This window comes from Hoplias malabaricus, chromosome 2 (genome assembly GCF_029633855.1).
Source record: "Hoplias malabaricus isolate fHopMal1 chromosome 2, fHopMal1.hap1, whole genome shotgun sequence".
Lineage (NCBI taxonomy): Eukaryota > Metazoa > Chordata > Actinopteri > Characiformes > Erythrinidae > Hoplias > Hoplias malabaricus.
Genome location: NC_089801.1, coordinates 45,229,427 through 45,253,462, shown reverse-complemented (window position 1 = coordinate 45,253,462; position 24,036 = coordinate 45,229,427). Strand labels below are relative to the sequence as shown.

The 24,036-nt window shown below is 41.0% G+C and overlaps 1 protein-coding gene across 1 annotated transcript; it reads left to right on the top strand.

Moving 5' to 3' along the window:
- The first annotated feature begins 1,183 nt into the window (after positions 1–1,183).
- Positions 1,184–21,158, top strand: LOC136686218 (scavenger receptor cysteine-rich type 1 protein M130-like). The gene is made up of 21 exons (XM_066659842.1): positions 1,184–1,415; positions 3,867–4,169; positions 11,467–11,785; positions 13,104–13,405; positions 13,521–13,835; positions 14,267–14,590; positions 14,734–15,048; positions 15,174–15,470; positions 15,632–15,703; positions 15,910–16,221; positions 16,443–16,526; positions 16,613–16,753; positions 16,873–16,968; positions 18,254–18,316; positions 19,012–19,074; positions 19,546–19,608; positions 19,729–19,797; positions 19,977–20,039; positions 20,140–20,202; positions 20,309–20,371; positions 20,543–21,158. Exons 1-21 carry the CDS (start codon positions 1,199–1,201, stop codon positions 20,656–20,658), a joined length of 3,660 nt encoding a protein of 1,219 aa, XP_066515939.1. The 5' UTR covers positions 1,184–1,198; the 3' UTR covers positions 20,659–21,158.
- The last annotated feature ends 2,878 nt before the right edge of the window (positions 21,159–24,036 follow it).

The window sequence follows — 24,036 nt, the reverse complement described above, 5'->3', positions numbered from 1 at the left end:
GTCTATTGAGGTAGATGGGAGCAGAGCCAGTGAATACTCTGAAGGCCATCATTAGTGATTTAAGTACATTCTACACCCCTCAAAACTTTTGACCCCACTTTGACATTATTATTTCAGCTCTGCTTTTGGATAAAACTGTAGTTATTATAATGTTAGCAGCATGTCCTGGAGAAACTACACATTTCATTGTCCCTCCCATAAATAGGCCCACCCAAAGGTCAATTTTTGGCTAGGCTATTTTTTTCACATATGGAGGCAGTCTTTCATGTCGGACTAGTACCAGAGCCAGTATAAAACGATACACAGAAGAGAGCCAATCAGAATGCAACTGGCAGAATCCTGAGAGTGAGGCCAGATTAACGCACTGAAAGCAGACGCTCCAACTCCTTGTGGGTGGAGCATCTGTGACTGGTGATATAAACAAAATACTCATATGAAAATGTCTACACATGAGCTTCTCAAAAGAGTGTAGGGATTTTAAAATTACATAGAACACACTAATTGAAAAAGATTAGTTAGGATATGATATAAAAGAATACATGGTAACACTGAGTAATATCATTCCGAATATGTGTAATGTTAGTACACACAATACCTAATCCAAAGACACCCAAATAATATCTAGAATATAGAGGCCGGTATATTCAATTTCTGCTAGGTGGAGGTGCCGGTGGTTCAAGGATAAAATGTCATTTTAAAAACACATAATTACAATACAATTTCTGTGCAACCAATAATTCTTGAACAGTCTGATATTAGCTCACTGAACTGAGTTATTAGGTGATGGGAATTAAGGAAAGTTTGATTCTGTAGTTTTATAAATCTTTGAACTTAGCTTCACTGAGAAAGAAAGTAGATTTTTAGAGTCAATGGACTACACCATAAATACCACACTGACCTGAGCAGACTTCTTGCCTGGTGTGTTGCTTTAATCATACTTTATGGCATTTTCTTTAGACTCTCAGGCATCTAGAAATGTTATCTCTGTGCTGTGTCTGAGGCTGGCCACTTGGTCAGTCAAAGTTCTGAAGATTAAAATCCCAAAATGTCTAATTTCTTTTCAGAGAAATTAAATCATGTTCTTCTTGCTGCATCACACAGGGGCTCATCTGGAGAAGGGCTTCTGGTCCCAGGTTCTGGTCGAGTGGAGCTCCAGTATCTCAGTGAGTGGGGCACAGTGTGTGATGGAAGCTGGGATATGAGAGCTGCCAGTGTCCTCTGTGGTCAGCTGAAGTGTGGGAGTGCTGTGGCTGTGTTGGGGTCAGACTGGTTTGGGGAGGGGAGTAGCTGGATCTGGGCTGATGTGTTTGATTGTCAGGGAAATGAAACACACCTGTACAAATGTCCCATTTCATCATGGGGTCGAGCTGCATGCTCTCATAAACAGGACGCTGGAGTCATCTGCAGTGGTGAGATCTTTATTTAGATTTTAGTTAAATGTGACCTGTTTTCACTCTGCCATTTGTGCACTTATTTTCCTTTCTTCTATACTTACATTTTTATGCATTTTATTATGGTATGATGGTTCTTGTCCTCTAATTTGCTTGTGTATGTTATTTTATCATTTCTGTTGTAAGGTGACCTTGAATACATGAAAGACTCTAGACATAAGTCTTATTATTTTTTTATTTATATTTTATAGCTTCACTCATACAGAAATTGTTTTTTTAAGTCAACATGCTCCTCTCCAGACTCTTCTCTGGCTCTTCATGAGGGGCGAGTGCGGTTGTCTGGAGGGAGGGAGTGTGAGGGGGAGGTGGAGGTGTACTTCAGTCAGGACTGGAGGAGAGTTCTGCTGGACTCCTGGAGTGTGTCTGAGGCCTCTGTGGTCTGCAGACAGCTGGGCTGTGGCTCTGTGCGCAACTTCTCCCCCTCCTCTTCATCCAGTCCTGAACACACACACACGTGTGTGAGGGGTTTCAACTGCTCTGGGAGTGAAGCTCATCTGGGGAACTGCAGCAGTGCAGAAGTAGTAAACTGCAGCTCCAGAGAACAGCTCTCTATCACCTGCTCTGGTACGTGTTACACCACTGCTCTGATTAATACATTTAAATGTCCAGTGTGACATGATCTTTGTAGATACAATTTAAAACATAATTCTCATAACAAGAAGAATAAATAACTCCATCAGGTGTTGTAATAATTAGTTGTATTTAATTTTGTGTGTGTGTGTGTATATTTTAATTAATGTTAATAAGTTTTGATTTGTGATCTAGCTGTCAGACTGGTGGGTTCTGGAGGAGCGTGTGCAGGAAGGCTGGAGGTCTTTCACGGCGGCTCATGGGGGACAGTGTGTGGGATATTAAGGATGCGCAGGTGGTGTGCAGACAGCTGCAGTGTGGAGAGGCCCTCAATGCCCCGGTACCAGCCCAGTTTAGACCTGGAACTGGACCCATATGGCTGAATGAGGTGCAGTGTGTGGGGACTGAGACGTCCCTGTGGAACTGCAGATATCAGCTGAGTGAAGGGGGTGAATGTGGACACAAGGAGGACATAGGAGTGGTGTGTTCAGGTAAAGTCTCCTGACAACTGTTAATGAAAATTAAAAAGTAGAAAATGTAATGTGTACATAATATGTTTAATCTACAAATTGCTTACAAATGTATTAAATTACACCAGTGATTTTGAAAAGATACATAAGTGTACACAAAGTAGTTTACAGAGATGTTGGGATGACGTATTGTGTAGTTTGGGGTGTTGAGAAAATAATATGATGTAGTGATTCATTCATTCATTATCTGTAACTGCTTATCCAGTTCAGGGTCACGGTGGGTCCAGAGCCTACCTGGAATCATTGGGCTCAAGGCAGGAACACACCCTGGAGGTGGCGCCAGTCCTTCACAGGGCAACACACACACACACACACATTCACTCACACCTATGGACTCTATTGAGTTGCCAATCCACCTACCAATGTGTGTTTTTGGACGGTGGGAGGAAGTCAGAGCATCCGGAGGAAACCCACGCGGACACAGAGAGAACACACCAAACTCCTCACAGACAGTCGCTGGGACTGTGTGACTCAGTCACTACCTGCTGCGCCACCCTGCCGCCATGATGTGCTTACATTTAATTAAAATTACTGACATATTTAGATTATTGGGCTGTTTTTTAAGCTCTTTAAAAAAATCTTATCTCCCCAGAGTATAAGGAGATCAGACTCACTGAGGGCTGTGAGGGGACTCTGGAAGTGTTCTACAATGGGACCTGGGGTAATGTGTGTGTGAATGGGATGACTGAAGAAACGGCGAGTCTAATCTGTCAGGAGCTGAACTGTGGAGGAACTGGCAGTGAGTCCTCGGGGACAGCGAGAGTGGAATCAGCTCCTAACTGGCTGGATGAAGTGAAATGTAGGAAACATGACTCCACTCTGTGGCAATGTCCATCTCCCCCTTGGGGTCAGAACACATGTAATAATCGTAATGATGTGGCTCGCATCACTTGCTCAGGTAGATAAGTCTTTTCTACTGTTGTGGATCAGCAGAAATATTTCACTGTGAATGGAGTTTGGTGAAATTTGAAAAAGGAAAATAATGAAGTGATTTGTGAGAAATAAGGTTTTTCATTATTTTCAGAAAATACTCAAACTACTCAACGTGCGTGCCTTTTGTCTCCGGAACAAAAACAGTGCTCAAGTAAGACCAGTTATTTCACTTGTTTTGAAATTAAAGTTTGTTTTTGAATGTCTTTTTGTGTACAGAAATGCAGTGCCACTCTCTGAGGACATCTTCCCTTTGTTGTTTAAGCATGATTAATAGGTCAAACTCTGTATTTCTGTCTGTATTTTATAGCCTGATAGTCTACTGTTAACAGACTGGTTCATCATCATCACTGTTTGTCCTCATGTGATGTAGATCACCTGCCTCTCAGACTGAGTGGAGGAAATAGAAGCTGCTCTGGGAGACTGGAGGTGTATTATCACTCTGAATGGGGGTCTGTCAGTGACGATCTGTGGGACATCAGGGACGCTCAGGTGGTCTGCAGGCAGCTGGGCTGTGGGCCGGCGCTGAGGGCTGATGGGAGTGCTGTCTTTGGTGCTGGTGATGGGCCGATCTGGCTGAACAGAGTGAAGTGTAGAGGGAATGAGATTCACCTGTGGGACTGTCCTCATTCCCTGAAGGACCACACTGACCGCTCCCACAGACAGGACGCTGGAGTCACCTGTGCAGGTCAGAGACCACTGGAGTTAGGAGTTTGTGCCTTTAATCGTGACTAATATAACCCCATGGTCAATAATGCTCTGAAAATGCAATGATAACATTTAGTTACCAGCATCTAATACTGGTCTGACATAGACATTTTAAACTGTACAGCAATAAAAGTGATCAGTTAATGGTAAAAAGATTTCTTTTACTGATCTTAAATATGTATTTAATATTTCACTTCTGTATTTCTAGAGATATCTGTGCCTACTACTACTGCACTCACCACAACCACCTTCTCCACCACCACAGGTACTGTTTTAATCTCATTTATTTATTTATTTATTTTTAAATATAATTTCTGAAAGATTGTTCAGAGCTCTTCAGTTTTTGTTCTGTATCTCTTATTTCCACTTGGTCGGTCAACTAAGAAAACAAATAGCCCTTTGCAAACTTCTCCACCAGATGTTCCCTTCATCTATCCAGTGTCTCTCCTGGTGCTGGGAGCACTGCTCTTCCTGGTCTTAGTGCTTCTGTTTGTGCTGTTTTATCAGAACAGAGTGCTCAGGAGAGGTAGAGAGATTCAGAAATCATCTACAATCCACTTTCTGTACTTTCTCTAAACATCATTAGTCCTTCAATCAGTCATCAGTCTTCTCTTCTACTGACCTGGCTCCCTGTTTCTCTCTGTGTCTCTCACAGTGCTCTCTAAGAGGAGGCTTAAGACTGAGGCAGTCTATGAGAAGATCAACCGCAGACACATCACTAAAAGACTCCCCTCCACTCAAAGAGGTCAGTGATATGTGGAGAGTTCTACATGAGGTTTATTTTATTAAATTAAAGTTAATCTACATTGTAACAGACACCTGTTCAGTATTGAAAAAAAAAACTGCTCTAGAGCACCTACACCTGCCTCAGCCTGATCATCAGCACCTCAGGATCTGGAAGGGAATGCATTAAAGGAAAAAGCATAAAGAGCCTTCTATAAAATCAGGAAAAATCTCCACAAAATAGACAACACAATCAGGATCAGGTGTAAACAGTGTAAATAGCATTGATTATACGCTGAATTTAATGTGGCATCAACCAACTGAATACTACAGTGTCCCCAGTGTCCGCACACTGTAACTACACCAGCAGCACACAGCAGAACAGACCCCTGGAGCCCCTCACTGTAGGGGGTGAGGATTCAGGCCTGTAACGTTCCCTTGGTGAATGTGATATTGTTGGAGCAGGTTATTATACAGTGAACATTTCCAACCATAACCCCCTGTTCATGACTGTACTTCTCTCCTCTAACAGGGAGTATCCTCTCTGAAGAACAGCGTTCAGGATATGAGGATGTGGATGAGGAGCTGCTCTCGGGTGAGAGGATCATTGTTGGTTAATTGGTCAGTTTGGGCCGTACAGAGAGGGGGGATTAGGGTGGTCTCATCTCTGAAGTGCTTTTATTTCATAATGGCTCCATATTCTCAGAGCTGGACGTGTACACAGTGTTGAAAGCTGATAAAGTAAAGCCTGCTGCTGTTATTGTCTTGATTTGTGGCTGAGTCTTGACATGTCTGGCCCAGACTGAAGGCCTAGGTTTAATAATCCTACTTCAGCACTGGTGTAACATTAGTCTCTGGGGGATGATCTCGTTTTTAATTGTGGAAGTAGTTTGTTGCTTTGGTGAATGATTCTGTTCATCTGTAGAAAAGTAATTCCAGACTGATTTGATTTCCTTTAGAATCTTAATAGAATCACTTACTGTCGCTCACAAAAGACGCAGAAGAGATGTAGAACTCTGAAATGACGCTGAATGAGTAAAGTTTCTCCTTGTTTCCAGCAAAGTCAGTGACTAAGGAGAAGGCAGAATATTATGATGATGCTGCCCCCAGTGGTCTGATAGGTGAGCTCCTCTCTTAAATAATCACATGCATTTTGTTCTGTTTCCATTAAACCACAGTGTAAAACTAGGACTGCTCTGTTTGTAAAGTCAGTGTGTTTTTATTTGATTTTGGTGAAACAGAGAAAGAGGACACAGCAGAGAGCTATGATGATGTCCTCACTGCTGGACACATCTCTGAGAGCGCAGCAGGTGTGTGTGTGTGTGTGTGTGTGTGTTTCACGCTGGTTTAGATGCAGTCGAATAGTACACACACAGTTCAGAGAACATCTTTAAAAGTCCCCCCACTGTTCTTTAAACGTGTGTGTGTTTAGGAGCAGAGGACGTATCAGAGAGTTATGATGACATCATCAGCGCTGACCAGAACTCACCTGGAGGAACAGGTACGACTCGTAATGGAACAACACTGTAATCTCCAACATGAACACAGTCACTGATGATACTGGGGCTGATTTAATGTCCTCTGTCTCTACATTTGGACAGAAGACATGACAGAGAACTATGATGATGCTGTTCCCACTGGACCAAGCTCCAACATTATGACAAGTAATGTTTTCTTCATGTGGATAAATAATGTTCAACTGAAGCTTCAACACAGTCCCAATGTCAGCTCTGTTTCTTCTTGTTCTCATTGATCTCCATGTTGGTGCAGTGGACGCAGCAGAGAGCTATGATGATGTGGTCACTGCTGGACAGGATGGAGGAGGGGGAAAAGGTGAGTGTCTGATCTTGAGCGACTGGGAGTTTAAAGTCAGTGTGAATGTGGAGTCGGCTCCTTTTCCTTCTGTATCATGACGTATTTCTGAGTGAAACGCAGCGTCAGAGTCTCTGTCTCTGAGCGAGCTGAGTGTCCTCACTCAGTGATAATAATGGATTGATTTTACAGACTATGAAGACGTGGAGGAGGAGCCTCAGACAGAGATGAATCATGTGACTGAGAGAACACACCCAGTGTCTTTCCTCAGGAAACTACATTCAAACCTCTTCAGACGCAACAAGTGATTCTGTTATAGATCAGAATTCATATTTTAAAGGAATATAAACATTGTTTATTGTAGCTTTACAGATCTCAGAGAGGACACGGTGGTATTAAACACCTCCAGGAGTAAAACACCAGCCTCAGTGAGCTACACTCTCAATACAGATGTGTTACAACAACATGCAGTGTATTATTTTGAACACATCTGTATGTCCAGGTCAGAATGAGAGTTTCTTATGGTGTAAGTGTGTAATGTGTGGAATCTGCTGCTGTGGTCTGAGAGATAATTCTGTTCTCCTCTCTTCTCCAGATGTTGAGCAGCAGTAGACCACTGGACACTTGATAACTGTTAATCTGTCTCTCTCTGACTCTGTGTGTCTCAGAAATGATGTGTTACAGAACAGAAAATAGATTAGACACATTACAGAACAGATTGTATATTCTTTTAACATTTTATTACATTATCTTTGTACTTTTTTATTGTGAATCTTCAGTCATTTCTGACCTGTCCTTACTGAACACACTTTTTAAATAAATACATCAAAGTCAGTTTGGCCTCATTGCATTTGTTTTTATTATAAAATACCCGTTAATAATCTTCATTCCTAAAGAATCAATCAATAATTCAAATGCATGTATTAGCTATTCTCTCACCTCTTGAGCCTCTCCTCCTGTCCCGGTCATGGCAGTATGGCTGCGGCTAATTTCAAAAAGGATGACATTTTTTCCCAGTTCAGCTACACTCTCCTCTGCTAGGCCCACCTCCCGCACTTCTGATGGGAGTTTCATGATCAAAGCCCATTGCAGGCCATCAGCGAGGCTCATTAGGGTCGATTACACAACAGTTATTAACAGCGCCTTCAGAATGCGGAGAGCCCCCCCCCCCCCCCCCCCCCCTTTAATTACACTGGGATCGGGAGCAAACTGAGACTGCGCCCTGTTGGACTGGATGGATGGGCCTCTGTCTGGGACGTTTATAATTTCTACAGAGCATTGACAGCATATATAAATTGATCCCAGTGATCCCGCTGTTTTGAGACATTACAGCAGTTTTTTTGGGTCACAGCTTTATCACGTTATCTTTAGCATCGTTGTGGAAAAATGTAAATTTTGTGAAGCTTGTGGATGAAATGACAGTCCATTCTCTGTAGAAGGGAACCTGGGCCGTGACGTGATCGGAAACGGCTCGCAGATACCTTTATTATTGGTTCAAAGAATCACCCCGAACTGAAAACATATTAATAGATTAATAATTAATAATATTAATAAAGTGGAAGACTTCCAGAGGAAGACGTGTGACTTTAAGGAAAAGTCATCAAAACCCCTCCCTCGGTGATCGATGTTACTGTGCAGTAGTAGTGTGTAATACATAATTGGGAAGCGGCCTATGACCGGCGCTGTATTTCACACAAAAACCACTAGAGGGCACACTAACACTCCACCGCTTTATAAAGCCCAGTACGTGCTGTAATTCACAAAATCACCACTTGAGGGCGAGTACCCCTTTACTCATTAGAAGTAAATTAAATGTTTAAGAAATGTTTGGTATATTAGTGTTATTATTATTAATAATTATCGTATTATTATGTAATTGAGTAATATGTATATTTAATGGATATAGAATTATAAATTGTTCCTTTTTGTTTAATAATAGGATTTTTTGTCTTTTTGTTTTACCATTTACTCCAATCAGCCGTAACATTAAAACCTCGGTGCTTCTAAGTTCATTGTCCAGTTTATCAGCTCCTCTGACCACACAAGAGACGAGTTTAATCCATCTGCTGCTCTGCATACTTTGTTAGCCCACTTTAACCCTGTACTTCAGGAGTCAGGACCCTCACAGAGCAGGTATGATTCGGGTAGTGGATCATTCACAGCGCTGCAGTGACACTGACGTGGTGTTGTGTGTTAGTGTGTGTTGCACTGTTAGTGGATCAGCAACAGATTTAGTTTTTTATATACAGCCAATCCACCTACCAACATGTGTTTTTGTTCTGCAGGAGGAAACCGATACAGACAACACTTTCACAAACTACCTGATGTGTACTAGGTATTCTATACTAGATTTGTGTACTACCCCATTTTTCAGAGGCAGCCGTAGTGTAAATCCTTCCCAGAAGAGCTTCCAGAAGTACCTTTAGTACAGTAGTACAGTAAACAGGGGACAAACTCCTTATTATTCATTCATTGTCTGTAACCGCTTGTCCAGTTCAGGGTCGCGGTAGAAGTGTAGGATGAGCCGGTGTCCACAAACTTCTGTCCACATAGTGAATGTGTGGCTGCACTTCAGACATATGAAACCCTTTGGCTCCACCTTGTGGAGAAAACTAATTTCTACAGGGATTGATCCACAGCGCTTTTGTGAAACTATTTATCAATTAAAATAAATATCTTACATTAATACACTTTATTAATAATTACATTATAATTTAGTCTATATTCTATACTAGATTGTATTTTATAATGATTGTAAGTTTTCCTTGTAATGTGCTCCGTATTTGTTATAATAATTTTAAATCACATATTTCTCAATCCTAACTATATTAATAAAACGGATTTGACTGGGGTTAATATTTGAAGCGTTTATGAATGGTACAAATTTCTGTGTGCATTTATGTTTTGTAACTCAAAAGTAAATTTGGTTTGTAAGTTGTTTTCAGAGTGTGTGTTTATCAGTGAGTGTGTGTTTATCAGAGTGTGTGTTAATCAGAGTGTGTGTTAATCAGAGTGTGTGTTTATCAGAGTGTGTGTTTATCAGTGAGTGGATCAGCTGTGTGCAGGTGCAGCATTAAAGCTCTTCTCCACTGGAGTGTTTCCTCTCTCTGAAGTCAGTCTCCTGTTTGCTGGGGACCCTCTCAGCACACTGCCGTCAGCGTCTCTCCTCACACAAAGACAAACACCTCGAGAACCTAAGGAGGAGTTCTGTCCATCAGCGTCACACTCTTTTGATGAAAATGGAGAAAGAAGAAAATGCCTCCTCTGATTTGTCACTGAAATGTTTGATGATTTCCTCTTCTCTTTCTAATAAGGTAATAGTGAGTGTGATTGGCGGCTGGGGGAGCTCTCTCTCTCTCTCTCTCTCTCTCTCTCTCTCTCTCTGTTTCTTCAGTCTCTCTGGGGGAGTGGAGGTGAAGTGTGTTCTGCTGCTGAGGTGAATGGACTGTGTGCAGGTCAGAGGGAGATGGACAGCTGTGTGACTCTCATTCTCCTGTTCTCCACATTCACTCTCTCCACAGCTGGTGAGTACACTCTCTACTGATCAGTGAGATAAACAATTTGAAGACTTCTCTCTTCACAGCGTTGAACAACAAAATCTCAACTTAATAAATATATAAAAAAGCAAGGTAAATAAAGGCTGTAAATTCTTGTTTAAACAGTTTTCATTGGTGTGTGTTTAATGCTGAATCTTATTATGTGCCAGTAGCATGTTACAGTGTCGTACACACACTTTCCTTCACGGGCAGCGCTTCATTTCACTTTTCACACCTCAGATACAGATTTTTACAGCTTCTTTTTATAATTCTGACAAAACTGTGTAGAATCTTAGTGCTTTTCCTCTCAGTTTCCAGGAATAACTGTAATATTGTTATATTTTAGTGGAGTTTGAAAGAATTCTTTACATTTCTGTATAAATATGTCCTAAAAATAAATATAAAGAACGTAAATAAAGAAATGAGAGAACAATATTAAACCTGATCATTTATTTACTGAGGACAATTGTGCAGTGGAATAGATCTGTGAGTGGGAAAAGTATGTGAGGCTTTTCTTTGAGGATCTGGTGTGACCCTCTCATGCAGCAAAAACATATGAACTGACCACTTCAGGTCCTTCCCCAACACTTCTTTTAGATGAAGGTCCAATGATATCAGTCGTTTGAATTTGTTCACACTCTGTCTGATTGTGGATTGTTGGAGTCCAAACACTTTACAGATGCTTTTACAACCTTTTCCACCCTGATGAGCATCAACAACTATTCGTCTGAGGCCTTTGTTCGTGCCGTGATTCTCTTCCACAAATGTGTTTTGTGAAGATCAGAATTCGACAGCCCCCTGTTCTTTAAAGAAAACACAGTGCATCCTCTCACCTGACTGTTGTCCCATTGATGGAAAACACTCTAATTTCACCTTGGAGTGAACTGTTAATCCTAGAGGTTCACATGGTTTTATCACTCACTGGTTTGTAAAAGTGGGTCGTATTCCTTAAGAAATAAATGCCCAGGTTTAATTTTGTCGACTGATTTCTTTAATAGAGCTCTTTATTTTTAGACTTGAGTGAAAATCTGATTATGTTTTCAGAGAAATTTATGCAGAAATATACAAAACTCTAAAGGGTTAAAAAATGAAGCACTGTTGTGTTTGTATATTAAGCTCAAACTGTGCTTGTTTCATCACTGCATTCACCACAGTGTACAGTGTAAGTGTGTAATCTCTCTCTCTTTCTCTCTCTCTCTCTCACAGACAGTGTGAGGTTGGTGAATGGAGGCAGTCGCTGTGCTGGGAGAGTGGAGGTTTATTATAATGGAAAGTGGGGAACAGTGTGTGATGATGGTTGGGATATGAATGATGCTGCAGTGGTGTGTAGAGAACTGAACTGTGGGGAGGCTGTGGAAGCCCCAGTGTTAGCTCACTTTGGAGCAGGATCAGGACAAATCTGGATGAGTTTTGTGGACTGTAGTGGATCAGAGTCTACACTGAAGAACTGTGGATCAAATGGATGGGGTGAACATAACTGTTATCATAGTGAAGATGCTGGAGTCGTCTGCTCAGGTAAACTGCTGTCAGTCATCACATGAATCACAGTCTGTGTTAATATTATCATTAACATCACACCATTCATTTTACTGAGGATTCTGAGTGTAATTAGTGGTGAATAACAAGACTCTTTTACACCAGTGTTCCTGAACAGAGACATGAGAGATGTGTAAATACAGACTGTAGGGAAGTGAAACAGCCAAACACTTTTCAGAATGAAGGAGCAGATCATATAGTTCTCACTAAAAGAAGTCGACTGGTTTATACTTCTCACAACACAAGCCCTTTCTCTCACTGTTCATCCTGAGATCACTGTGGAGGAACAGGATGAACATTAGGGAGAAAACTGAGAGGAGAAAGAAAAGGTGTTTACTCTGAGGATGGTCAGGTTCTTTATTATAAATCTTCTGTAAAACAGAACTCTGTTGTAAAGAGACTCAGTGTAATGCTCATGTTTCAGTCTCCTTTGTTAACTGCTCTATCAGGACACACACGACACTAACCCTCAGAGAAACACTGTTACAGAACAGCAGCAGTTTTAAAACACACTGTTTTCACCTGCTTTTTAGTGACTAATGTCACTCCAACTCCAACTACATTTCCCAGCAGTCCACACTCTAAACTACATCATAGTGTCATTTGTGGAGGAAAACTGGAATATAGTGAAAATCACAGCTTATAAAACATCAGACACGTTTTCCTCCTTCTGTGTTTCAGAGAAAATGCAGCAATCTTCCAAGTAAATGTTTATATTTCTGTTTCATTATTAACATGTTTATTGATTTAAAAATACAAATCTTTAAAATAAAAACGAGGGAGAGTTTCATTCTCACACCTTTTTATTTTTATTCACATAACGACCCCCTTTAACTCCATTAGAATCAATGGGTCCCACTGCAGTCCTGTGGACCCCCTGCCCCACGTTTTAAACTCTCCTCCACCACAACACACTCGATTCAGCTCGTCTTTTTTCTGGGACAGGAGACATACACACTCCATACTGTATTCTTTATCACAATCATTGATTCTACAATTTAAAACATGAAATTAATTTACTATTTTCTTATATAAACTATCACCCCAAGATGTGGCCTGTTTAAAATTGATGGTGTATTTTTTATATATAATTAACTCTTTAACAGGTTCATACAGCTTTTAAAAATTTGGAGGGAGAACCTGTGTAAGAAATATTAAAAATAAGAAACATACCCAAACAATTCACAATTGGGGACTGCTCTTAATTTGAATAATGTCACCATTCACCATGAAGATAGTGTATGAATCTATTACTGTTCCTGTTCTGTGCAGTGTTCTAATGCAACTGAAATACACACAGGTCGAAGTGTCACACTCACTGATGGTCCTCACCTGTGCTCTGGAAGAGTGGTGATTCGTGGGAACACATGGGGCACAGTGTGTGATGCTGGCTTTGATCAGCAGGATGCAGAGGTTGTGTGTAGAGAGCTGGACTGTGGGCGTCCTGTGGAGGTGCTGGGAACAGCTGCTTTTGTCCGAGGGAAGGTCCAGATGTGGTCAGAGGAGCTTCAGTGTAGAGGAAACGAATCTCAGATTACTCTCTGTCCAACATCATCTTCACTCAGACACAACTGCACTCATGATAATGATGTGGGACTGGTGTGTTCTGGTAAAGTATAAATATTTAAACTCTATTTAAAAAGTTCACTTCTCTGCTTGTCACACTCTGTGAGCAGTGGTCTGCACTTATCTGAGCTAATTCCTGTAATATGATGTTCATTCAGGTCACACAGAAGCTCGTCTGGAGAAGGGCTGGGACTCGTGTTCTGGTCGAGTGGAGCTCCAGTATCTCAGTGAGTGGGGCACAGTGTGTGATGGAAGCTGGGATATGAGAGCTGCCAGTGTCCTCTGTGGTCAGCTGAAGTGTGGGAGTGCTGTGGCTGTGTTGGGGTCAGACTGGTTTGGGGAGGGGAGGGGCCAGATCTGGGCTGATGTGTTTGATTGTCAGGGAAACGAAACACACCTGTCACAATGTCCAATTTCATCATGGAGTCGAGCTGCATGCTCTCATAAACAGGACGCTGGAGTCATCTGCACGAGTAAGATCTAAAACTGTTCATATCTCAGAGTATTATATAATACACTGCTAAAAAAATTAAGGGAACACTAAAATAACATCCTAGATCTGAATGAAATGTTCCAGTTGAAAATCTTCATTCATTACAGTTAAATGATCAAAGTAAATCAAAATTATTATCCCATGGAGGTCTGCATTTGGATTCATAAAAGTGAAAAATCAAATTACAGACGGATCCAAATTCAGAGGAAATTCCTCACAAGTTAAAATGAGGCTCAGTAGTATGTGTGGCCTCCACGTTATGACCTCCCTACAATGTCTGAGCATGCTCCTGATCAGGCGGTGTGATTAACTTGGAGTTACATCGTGTTGTTTAAGTTCCCTTTATTTTTTTGAGCAGTGTATAAAACAAATTATATTAATACTTTATTTAACTCACCTTCTCCTCTCCAGACTCTTCTTTGGCTCTTCATGAGGGACGAGTGTGGTTGTCTGGAGGGAGGGAGTGTGAGGGGGAGGTGGAGGTGTACTTCAGTCAGGACTGGAGGAGAGTTCTGCTGGACTCCTGGAGTGTGTCTGAGTCCTCTGTGGTCTGCAGACAGCTGGGCTGTGGCTCTGTGCTCAACTTCTCCCCCTCCTCTTCATCCAGTCCTGAACACACACACACGTGTGTGAGGGGTTTCAACTGCTCTGGGAGTGAAGCTTATCTGGGGAACTGCAGCAGTGCAGAAGTAGTAAACTGCAGCTCCAGAGAACAGCTCTCTATCACCTGCTCTGGTGAGAAATACAATATCTAATTACTAAATGTGGCTAATGAACATAACCTGAATTATCGTTTATTATAATAATTGCTTTTAGAAGGTTAGAATTGTGTGTGTGTGTGTGTGTGTGTGTGTGTGTGTGTGTGTCTGTGTGTGTAGAAAGGTTTAACAGCTCCGTCAGACTGGTGGGTTCTGGAGGAGCGTGTGCAGGAAGGCTGGAGGTCTTTCACAGTGGCTCATGGGGGACAGTGTGTGGTGACTTGTGGGATATTAAGGATGCGCAGGTGGTGTGCAGACAGCTGCAGTGTGGAGAGGCCCTCAGTGCCCCGGTACCAGCCCGGTTTAGACCTGGAACTGGACCCATATGGCTGGTGAAGTGTGAGGGGAATGAAATGTCTCTGCAGAACTGCCAGTTTCATCTGTGTGAAGAGGATGACTGTGGACACAAGGAGGATGTTGGGGTCGTGTGTTCAGGTGAAGTTTTAAAGAAGTTAGGTGTTAAACAAATGAATGAATGAATGAATGAATGAATGAATGAATGAACAAGAACATTTACAAACTGAACTCTAGACTCAGTGTAAGTCGTTCTTCTCCCACAGAGTTTAAGGAGATCAGACTCACCGAGGGCTGTGTGGGGAATCTGGAAGTGTTCTACAATGGGACCTGGGGTAATGTGTGTGATAATGGAGTAGATGATGAAACAGCGAGTCTGATCTGTCAGGAGCTGAACTGTGGAAGAAGTGGCAGTGAGACCAGAGCCACAGCAAGAGTCGAATCAGCTCCTAACTGGCTGGATTATATAAAATGTAGGAAACAGGACTCCACTCTGTGGCAATGTCCATCTTCCTCCTGGGGAAAGTATGAGTGCAGTGAAGTGGCTCATATTACATGCTCAGGTGAGCAGTCGAGGATTTTTATGCTGACATTAACAGTGTGTAGACATTTGTTTGCTTTCAGGTGTCAGAAGGTATAATCAAAACAGATTTATAGATTTCTCTAGATTTAAATCAATTATTTCTAATTTATATTCAATAATCAAAATGCATTATTATTTTAGAAAATGAAAATGTTCTCATTCATCGAAGCCATTTGAAATGTTCCTCATCTCCGTATCAAAGACAGTGCTCAGGTAAGAACTCCAACAAACATTTTCAGTTTTAATTATAACTTTAATTACAGCAGGTGCATCTTTTCATCTATTAATGGCCTTACATCACTATTTCCCACACAGAGTGAAAACCTTTACTGTACTTAATGTATCTGACACTGAATCTGAGACTGTGGCGTATTGTCAGAGTTTCTGTTTCTCCATGTGTTGTGTGTGTGTGTGTGTAGATCACCTGCCTCTCAGACTGAGTGGAAATAGAAGCTGCTCTGGGAGACTGGAGGTGTATTATAACTCTGAGTGGGGGTCTGTCAGTGATGATCTGTGGGACATCAGGGACGCTCAGGTGGTCTGCAGGCAGCTGGGCTGTGGGCCGGCACTGAGGGCTGATGGGAGTGCTGTCTTTGGTGCTGGTGAAGGGCCGATCTGGCTGAACAGAGTGAAGTGTAGAGGGAATGAAATTCACCTGTGGGACTGTCCTCATTCCCTGAAGAACCACACTGACCGCTCCCACAGACAGGACGCTAGAGTCACCTGTGCAGGTCAGAGACCACTGGAGTTTGGAGTTTCTGATCAAACTATTGTTAAGTTTAGTTTTAACAATCTGCTGGTCCACACAGAGAAAGATGCTGATGCTTAACACAATCTAACACTAGTTTAAGATTTTAAACTGTAACATGTGAACGGCTGAAATAACACTTTAGTGAGTGTATGTTTCGATTCTGTGTTACTTAGTGTTTATGTTTTGTTTCTGTATTTACAGATTTACCTGCACCCCCTACTGCTGCAGTCACAACAACCTCCACCACCACCACCACCACCACCACAACCTCCACCACCACCACCGGTAGCTTTTAACTCTGATAAGTTAAAATCAGTTAAATTATTTCTAAATGTGTTCATTTCTTTTTCTGTTTTGTACTTTATTTCCAGGTTCAGGGAAGAGGCCAGACACTGCTCCACAAACAGCTCCCCCCATCAATCTAGTGTCTCTCCTGGTGCTGGGAGCGCTGCTCTTCCTGGCCTTAGTGCTTCTGTTTGTGCTGTTTTATCAGAACAGAGTGCTCAGGAGAGGTAGAGAGATTCAGAAATCATCTACAATCCACTTTCTGTACTTTCTCTAAACACCATTAGTCCTTCAATCTGTCATCAGTCTTCTCTTCTACTGACCTGGCTCCCTGTTTCTCTCACAGTGCTCTCTAAGAGGAGGCGTAAGACTCTGACTGAAGCAGTCTATGAGGAGATCAACCACAGACACATCACTAAAAGAATCCCCTCCACTCAAAGAGGTCAGTGATATGTGGAGAGTTCTACATGAGGTTTATTTTATAAAATTATTGTTCATCTACATCTGAGATCACAGAACACACGCCACAGTGCAGTGATTAAAGGGAAGTTTATTTTTATTTAATGAATAATTTCTTCATTACAGCTTCAGTAAATGTTGGAGTTAGAGAAGATTTACATTAGATTCAGTAAATATCTCAAAATATTCCAGTTTGACTAATGACTAATTTTTTTATCATTCTAAATGTAATAAGGCAGCAGCACTTCATATTTAGTTCTGTCAAGGGTCACATACAAATGTCACATACAAGATATTCATTTTCCAGCAGACAACACAATCAATACTTCTACTGTGTTATCTTCACAATGCTTATGTACATATACATTTCGCAGTAAATATGTCGCAGTAAATTAAACTGTACCCACTTAATTTTCACTTTGCTCGCGCCTTACATCTACAGGAGACAGAATGTAACTACAGTGGAGTTTAAAGTGGAGCTAGAAATCCGAATAAGAAGCTGTAAAGGCCAACTTTAGCGTCGTTAACTGTAGCGCAATTTAAGGTGGAACATCAAATAAAAAGCTGGAGAACAATAAACTAACTTCATCCTCATCAAAAACATGAAGATTTTAAAGTGTGTATGAAGTCTACTGGGTTTAATCCCAGTCTGGGAAGATCCTCAGAGTGTAAATGGACTGATCTCACCTAAGTGCAGTGTATAATCCTCAGAACTGAGTCCAGGCCACAGTGAGCTGCTCCAGACTTTAATGAAGACATTCCTCAGTTCAGAAGTCCGTTATAATCCAGAAGACACCGGGAGCCAAAAGCAAATAAATAAATGAATCAAAGGAGAGAAAAATCCTTTTGTGAACAAAACTAAAAGTCCAAACGTTCAACTTTCCCACAAAGAGCTCAGTGAGAATTAGCATCTTAGCATTAGCGAGGTTAGCATTAGCATAACAAACCACCATTAACAGTCCTGACAGGTGCTGAAAGACACACAGGTTCCACACAAAACAGAAATAAAATCCTCACATTGAACGGAAACTCATCAGCTTCAAAATAATAAATAAATAAATAAAAATAAATAAATAAAAGAAGGCAGGAGCTCTGAAATCAGAAAACTCCTCACCCTCTGATTCAGCTCCGTCTGATTATACACTGATTTTAAAGCATCATCAACCAACTCAGTACAACTCACCCCCCCAGTGTCCGCACACTGTAACTACACCAGCAGTGAACATTTCCAACCCCCTGTTCATGACTGTACTTCTCTCCTCTAACAGGGAGTATCCTCTCTGAAGAACAGCGTTCAGGATATGAGGATGTGGATGAGGAGCTGCTCTCAGGTAAAAGAACCAGTGTCAGGCTCCATTTCACTGAGAAATGGTTCAGTCACAGTTTAGAAATGAGAGAAATATTTATTAAGGTGTGTTTCATAAGCCACACTTACACAAAGACCATTTACAGTAAATCCAGTTCTCTTAAATCCAGCACATGACACATGTCTTTAGTGTTTAGTTTCTATCCAGGTTGTGTTTGATGGGATTTTAGTGACATTTGTTACTGTTTGTGGAGCACAGTGTGAGGAACAGTGTCACTACAATGAACTGAGCACTGAATACAGAGTAGTTACATGGTTCAGAATATGGAAATAAGGCCTGAAACAGTGTGTATTTACTGTGTGTCTAAACTGGGGAACTACACGTCTAAATTCTACAACTTGTAAGTCACATTACACCAAAAAAATAAGAAAGACAACAGTGTCTCTAGTGTAAATGTTTCTGTCCGTCTCTGTGGAGTTCAGTGTGGATTTGTAGGAGTTTGTACAAAGCAGCTGAACTGAAAATCCTCACTGGTAGAGATTAGACTGTGAGGCAGGGTTTGAGGCTGTAATTTTAACATTTGAATGCACAGTTTTTAGAAAGGTCTTGACTATTTTAATGTAAACAAATGCAGTCCTCAGAGCTCCACAGCTTTCAGAGGCTTGTGGGTGATTCTGACTCTGAACGTGTTTCATGACTGTACTTCTCTCCTCTAACAGGGAGTATCCTCTCTGAAGAACAGCGTTCAGGATATGAGGATGTGGATGAGGAGCTGCTCTCAGGTGAGAGGATCATTGTTGGTTAATTGGTCAGTTTGGGCCGTACAGAGAGGGGGGATTAGAGTGGTCTCATCTCTGAAGTGCTTTTATTTCATAATGGCTCCATATTCTCAGAGCTGGACGTGTACACAGTGTTGAAAGCTGATAAAGTAAAGCCTGCTGCTGTTATTGTCTTGATTTGTGGCTGAGTCTTGACATGTCTGGCCCAGACTGAAGGCCTAGGTTTAATAATCCTACTTCAGCACTGGTGTAACATTAGTCTCTGGGGGATGATCTCGCTCTTTTGTTTTTAATTGTGGAAGTAGTTTGTTGCTTTGGTGAATGATTCTGTTCATCTGTAGAAAAGTAATTCCAGACAGATTTGATTTCCTTTAGAATCTTAATAGAATCACTTACTGTCGCTCACAAAAGACGCAGAAGAGATGTAGAACTCTGAAATGACGCTGAATGAGTAAAGTTTCTCCTTGTTTCCAGCAAAGTCAGTGACTGAGAAGAAGGCAGAATATTATGATGATGCTGCCCCCAGTGGTCTGATAGGTGAGCTCCTCTCTTAAATAATCACATGCATTTTCTTCTGTTTCCATTAAACCACAGTGTAAAACTAGTACTGCTCTGTTTGTAAAGTCAGTGTGTTTTTATTTGATTTTGGTGAAACAGAGAAAGAGGACACAGCAGAGAGCTATGATGATGTCCTCACAGCTGGACAGATCTCTGAGAGCGCAGCAGGTGTGTGTGTGTGTGTGTTCTGGTTTCTAGTTTAGAGAGAAAAGTAAGTAAGTACGCAAGTGCAGTGAAATAACTTTTCACGCTGGTTTAGATGCAGTCGAATAGTACACACACAGTTCAGAGAACATCTTTAAAAGTCCCTGCCACTGTTCTTTAAACGTGTGTGTGTTTAGGAGCAGAGGACGTATCAGAGAGTTATGATGACGTCATCAGCGCTGACCAGAAGTCACCTGGAGGAACAGGTACGACTTGTAATGGAAAAACACTGTAATCTCCAACATGAACACAGTCACTGATGATACTGGGGCTGATTTAATGTCCTCTGTCTCTACATTTGGACAGAAGACATGACAGAGAACTATGATGATGCTGTTCCCACTGGACCAAGCTCCAACATTATGACAAGTAATGTTTTCTTCATGTGGATAAATAATGTTCAACTGAAGCTTCAACACAGTTCCAATGTCAGCTCTGTTTCTTCTTGTTCTCATTGATCTCCATGTTGGTGCAGTGGACGCAGCAGAGAGCTATGATGATGTGGTCACTGCTGGACAGGATGGAGGAGGGGGAAAAGGTGAGTGTCTGATCTTGAGCGACTGGGAGTTTAAAGTCAGTGTGAATGTGGAGTCGGCTCCTTTTCCTTCTGTATCATGACGTATTTCTGAGTGAAACGCAGCATCAGAGTCTCTGTCTCTGAGCGAGCTGAGTGTCCTCACTCAGTGATAATAATGGATTGATTTTACAGACTATGAAGACGTGGAGGAGGAGCCTCAGACAGAGATGAATCATGTGACTGAGAGAACACACCCAGTGTCTTTCCTCAGGAAACTACATTCAAACCTCTTCAGATGCAACAAGTGATTCTGTTATAGATCAGAATTCATATTTTAAAGGAATATAAACATTGTTTATTGTAGCTTTACAGATCTCAGAGAGGACACAGTGCTATTAAACACCTCCAGGAGTGAAACACCAGCCTCAGTGAGCTACACTCTCAATACAGATGTGTTACAACAACATGCAGTGTATTATTTTGAACACATCTGTATGTCCAGGTCAGAATGAGAGTTTCTTATGGTGTAAGTGTGTAATGTGTGGAATCTGCTGCTGTGGTCTGAGAGATAATTCTGTTCTCCTCTCTTCTCCAGATGTTGAGCAGCAGTAGACCACTGGACACTTGATAACTGTTAATCTGTCTCTCTCTGACTCTGTGTGTCTCAGAAATGATGTGTTACAGAACAGAAAATAGATTAGACACATTACAGAACAGACTGTAATTTATAGTTACGGTTTTATTACGTTTGTATTTTTTTTACTTTTATTTTTTAATTGATATACATTACATTTTCAGTCATTTCTAACCTGACCTGATTTTACTGAACACATTCTTCAAATTAAAGTCAGTTTTGTCTCATTTCACTTGTCTTTTATTATGAAAGATCTATCATGTGGTGGAAAATTATGACAGAAATAAGAAAACTGATACTCTGAGTTGGCTTCAAGTAAAAGAACAATTTATTAACGGAGAGAGAGTGCTGCGTGCAACACTGTTACCTCTCTCTCTGACCGTTTCTCAACCAGCGTCTCTTATACCTGGAACTCCTTTTGAAGTTACCCTCTGTTTGCTCTTTTACATTTCAATCACCTTTCAATGTATCCTGCTCCCAGTATGACTCTGAGTCTTTTACCATTTGTTTTTTTTTTGTTTTTTGTATTTCTAACACCTTTCCAGACATGCTCTGTGCATCCCCCTCTACCCATTTGGTCTCAGTTATCTTCCCACTGTGGTCTGGAGACAAAGGGAGTTGATTGAACGGAAGGTGTCGATATGCTGTTATTTGAAACACACACACACACATAAGTCTGCTGTTTCACACAGAGAATTAGGAATAAAACTATTTCAGTTACACAAGCATGCATGGTCATTGCTTATCTCTATTGATTATGAATCATTTCAATGAACAAATTCCATCACAATCAATAAAAATTCTTAAAAATGTTCATTTCTTTTACACTGAACATTTTTGTGTCATAGATGAGGAGAACGAGGTCATCTTGGAACAATTCACTTTAAATTTATTAATTGCCTGTAACCACTTATCTAGTTCAGGGTCGCAGTGGATCTGGGGCTTATCCAGAATCATTGGGCGCAAGGCAGGACACACACACACACGTTTTGAGTCACCAATCCACCAACCAACTCCTCACAAACAGGTACTTGGAGAGGTCCCTGGGGCTGTGTGACTGTGATGCTACGTGCTGCACCACGGTTCTGCCCTCACTTTAAGTTAATGGAACTACAAACAGGTCGGTACCTGTGTAAGTACTGAATAATATCTCTAGTACATCAGCAGAGAACAGATTACTGACAGAAACCAATGTGAACAGGCGCTTAAAGGTGTGTCAGTGTAAGGAGTAAATGATTAAAGCACAGCAATAAATTATAATTTACACAAGCACCAATGCTTTAACACCAGGCCCTAATACATCTGTAAGGTAGTGAAGATAAAAATGTTCTTTTTGGACCGTTCCCAAAGTAATTAAAATGTAGAAAATATAAAAAAGTTCCAAAATACAACCTTCCTCCTCAGGGAGGCGTGCTCGTTCCGGAAGTTTTACAAAGACCAGTCGAGTGAAGTTCAAAGCAAATCAAAGTATTTATTTTAATACTGGATCCAGGAGAACTAATACATAAGAAACACAACCTAGTGCCCTTCCACGCAGAGTTCTGACCTTCCCATCTGACTCCACAGTTTTATACCTGATATGACGTATACCCTGCTGGCAAGGCGTTTCTGGCTGATTAACATATATTAATATGCATAATAAGACATGTTAGTACTCATGTTTCTCGCGTACAGGTTTCCCATGCACCTGTGACCCCAAAACACTCATCATGCCCTTCTGACACTGTAGGTTTTGTTTCCCACACTCCTTTTCTGTCACCGAGATTCAGAGGAGTCACTAATGGACTTAAGGTCACTGAGATGCCCTAAAGTTCAACTCCCCCTTTTAGCTAACAGTTGTAATTTATGTGTTTCCTAAAAGCTTAGTAAAAGCCTAAGTGCAGATCTGTTCAATGTTAGAGGTCTAAGTATTTAGAAAGGTGCTAATACTGAGTCAACATGCCAGTTAGTGTGCAGATTCTAAACTTGTTTAAATGCATGTCTAGATACTGGTTAGTCATTCATATGAGTACATATAAGATACAAGATTTCACACAATTATAAATGCTTAATTTTAACTAATCATTTAAGGATATTTGTCCACTAACACAAAGTAATAAAATAATTTTTTACAACAGTAGTGACCAATAAACTGACCATCATCAGAAACACTGTCCTCAGAACGAAGAGCAGTAACAAACATGTGAATATACCTGTGAACAGTGGAGGACTTTCAGATGAAGACTGTGTGGCTTTAAGGAAAATCCCCCTCTGGTCATAGATTAAACCCATAATAACTTTAAACTTTAAACCCATTAAAATGACATATTTGGAATTTATTCTCAATAAAATCCTCTAATCCCTTAATAATAACAGTGTTTTAATGGCAGTCATTTACTTTAACACATTGATAAATACATTTTCACATTGATAAATAAGGTCTTACAGAAGCGCTGTGGATCAATCCCTGTAGGAATTAGTTTTCTCCACAAGATGGAGCCAGAGGATTTCTAATGTCTGTGAAGTGCAGCCACACATTCACTACAGGAACAAAAGAGCAGGGGACACCTGCTCATCCTATATTTCTTCTAAAAGTCAAGTAATTTTGGGGAGTTTGTCCCTGTTTTGCTGCACTAACAGCCTCCTTTCTTCTGGGAAGGCTTTAAACTAAATGTTAGAACATTTCCGCGAGGATTTGATGGCATTCAGACACTGAAGTGTTAGTGAAGTTAGAGGCTGATTTAGTTCTGAATCACAATCTCATCTCAAATGTATTGGGTGTGTAGAGGTATGAAAGAGGAACAAACAGACGACATCTTGTGACAGGCAAGGTTTTCTTTACTTGGCTCAATTCACATTATACTACAGCCGTGTGTGTGTATGTATGTGTGTGTGTGTTTGTGTGTGTGTGTGTGCTTCCTCTAAAACCTCCGACCTGCTACAAAAACTCGCAAACAGTAAACAAGACTGCTTTTGCCATATTCTACATCCCCCTTCTTAAGACTGAACACAGAAGCTGAACTTACATCACCAGGAAGACAATAATACTATAGAATTGACATGAACACACTAT

Bases quoted from the DNA above. Each gene is read 5' to 3' on its own strand.
- LOC136686218 (XM_066659842.1), top strand. From the start codon at position 1,199: ATGAGAGCTGCCAGTGTCCTCTGTGGTCAGCTGAAGTGTGGGAGTGCT. The intron at 13,406-13,520 runs GTAAAGTATAAA...ATGTTCATTCAG, and splicing joins TGTGGGACTGGTGTGTTCTG to GTCACACAGAAGCTCGTCTG. The intron at 15,049-15,173 runs GTGAAGTTTTAA...CTTCTCCCACAG, and splicing joins TGTTGGGGTCGTGTGTTCAG to AGTTTAAGGAGATCAGACTC.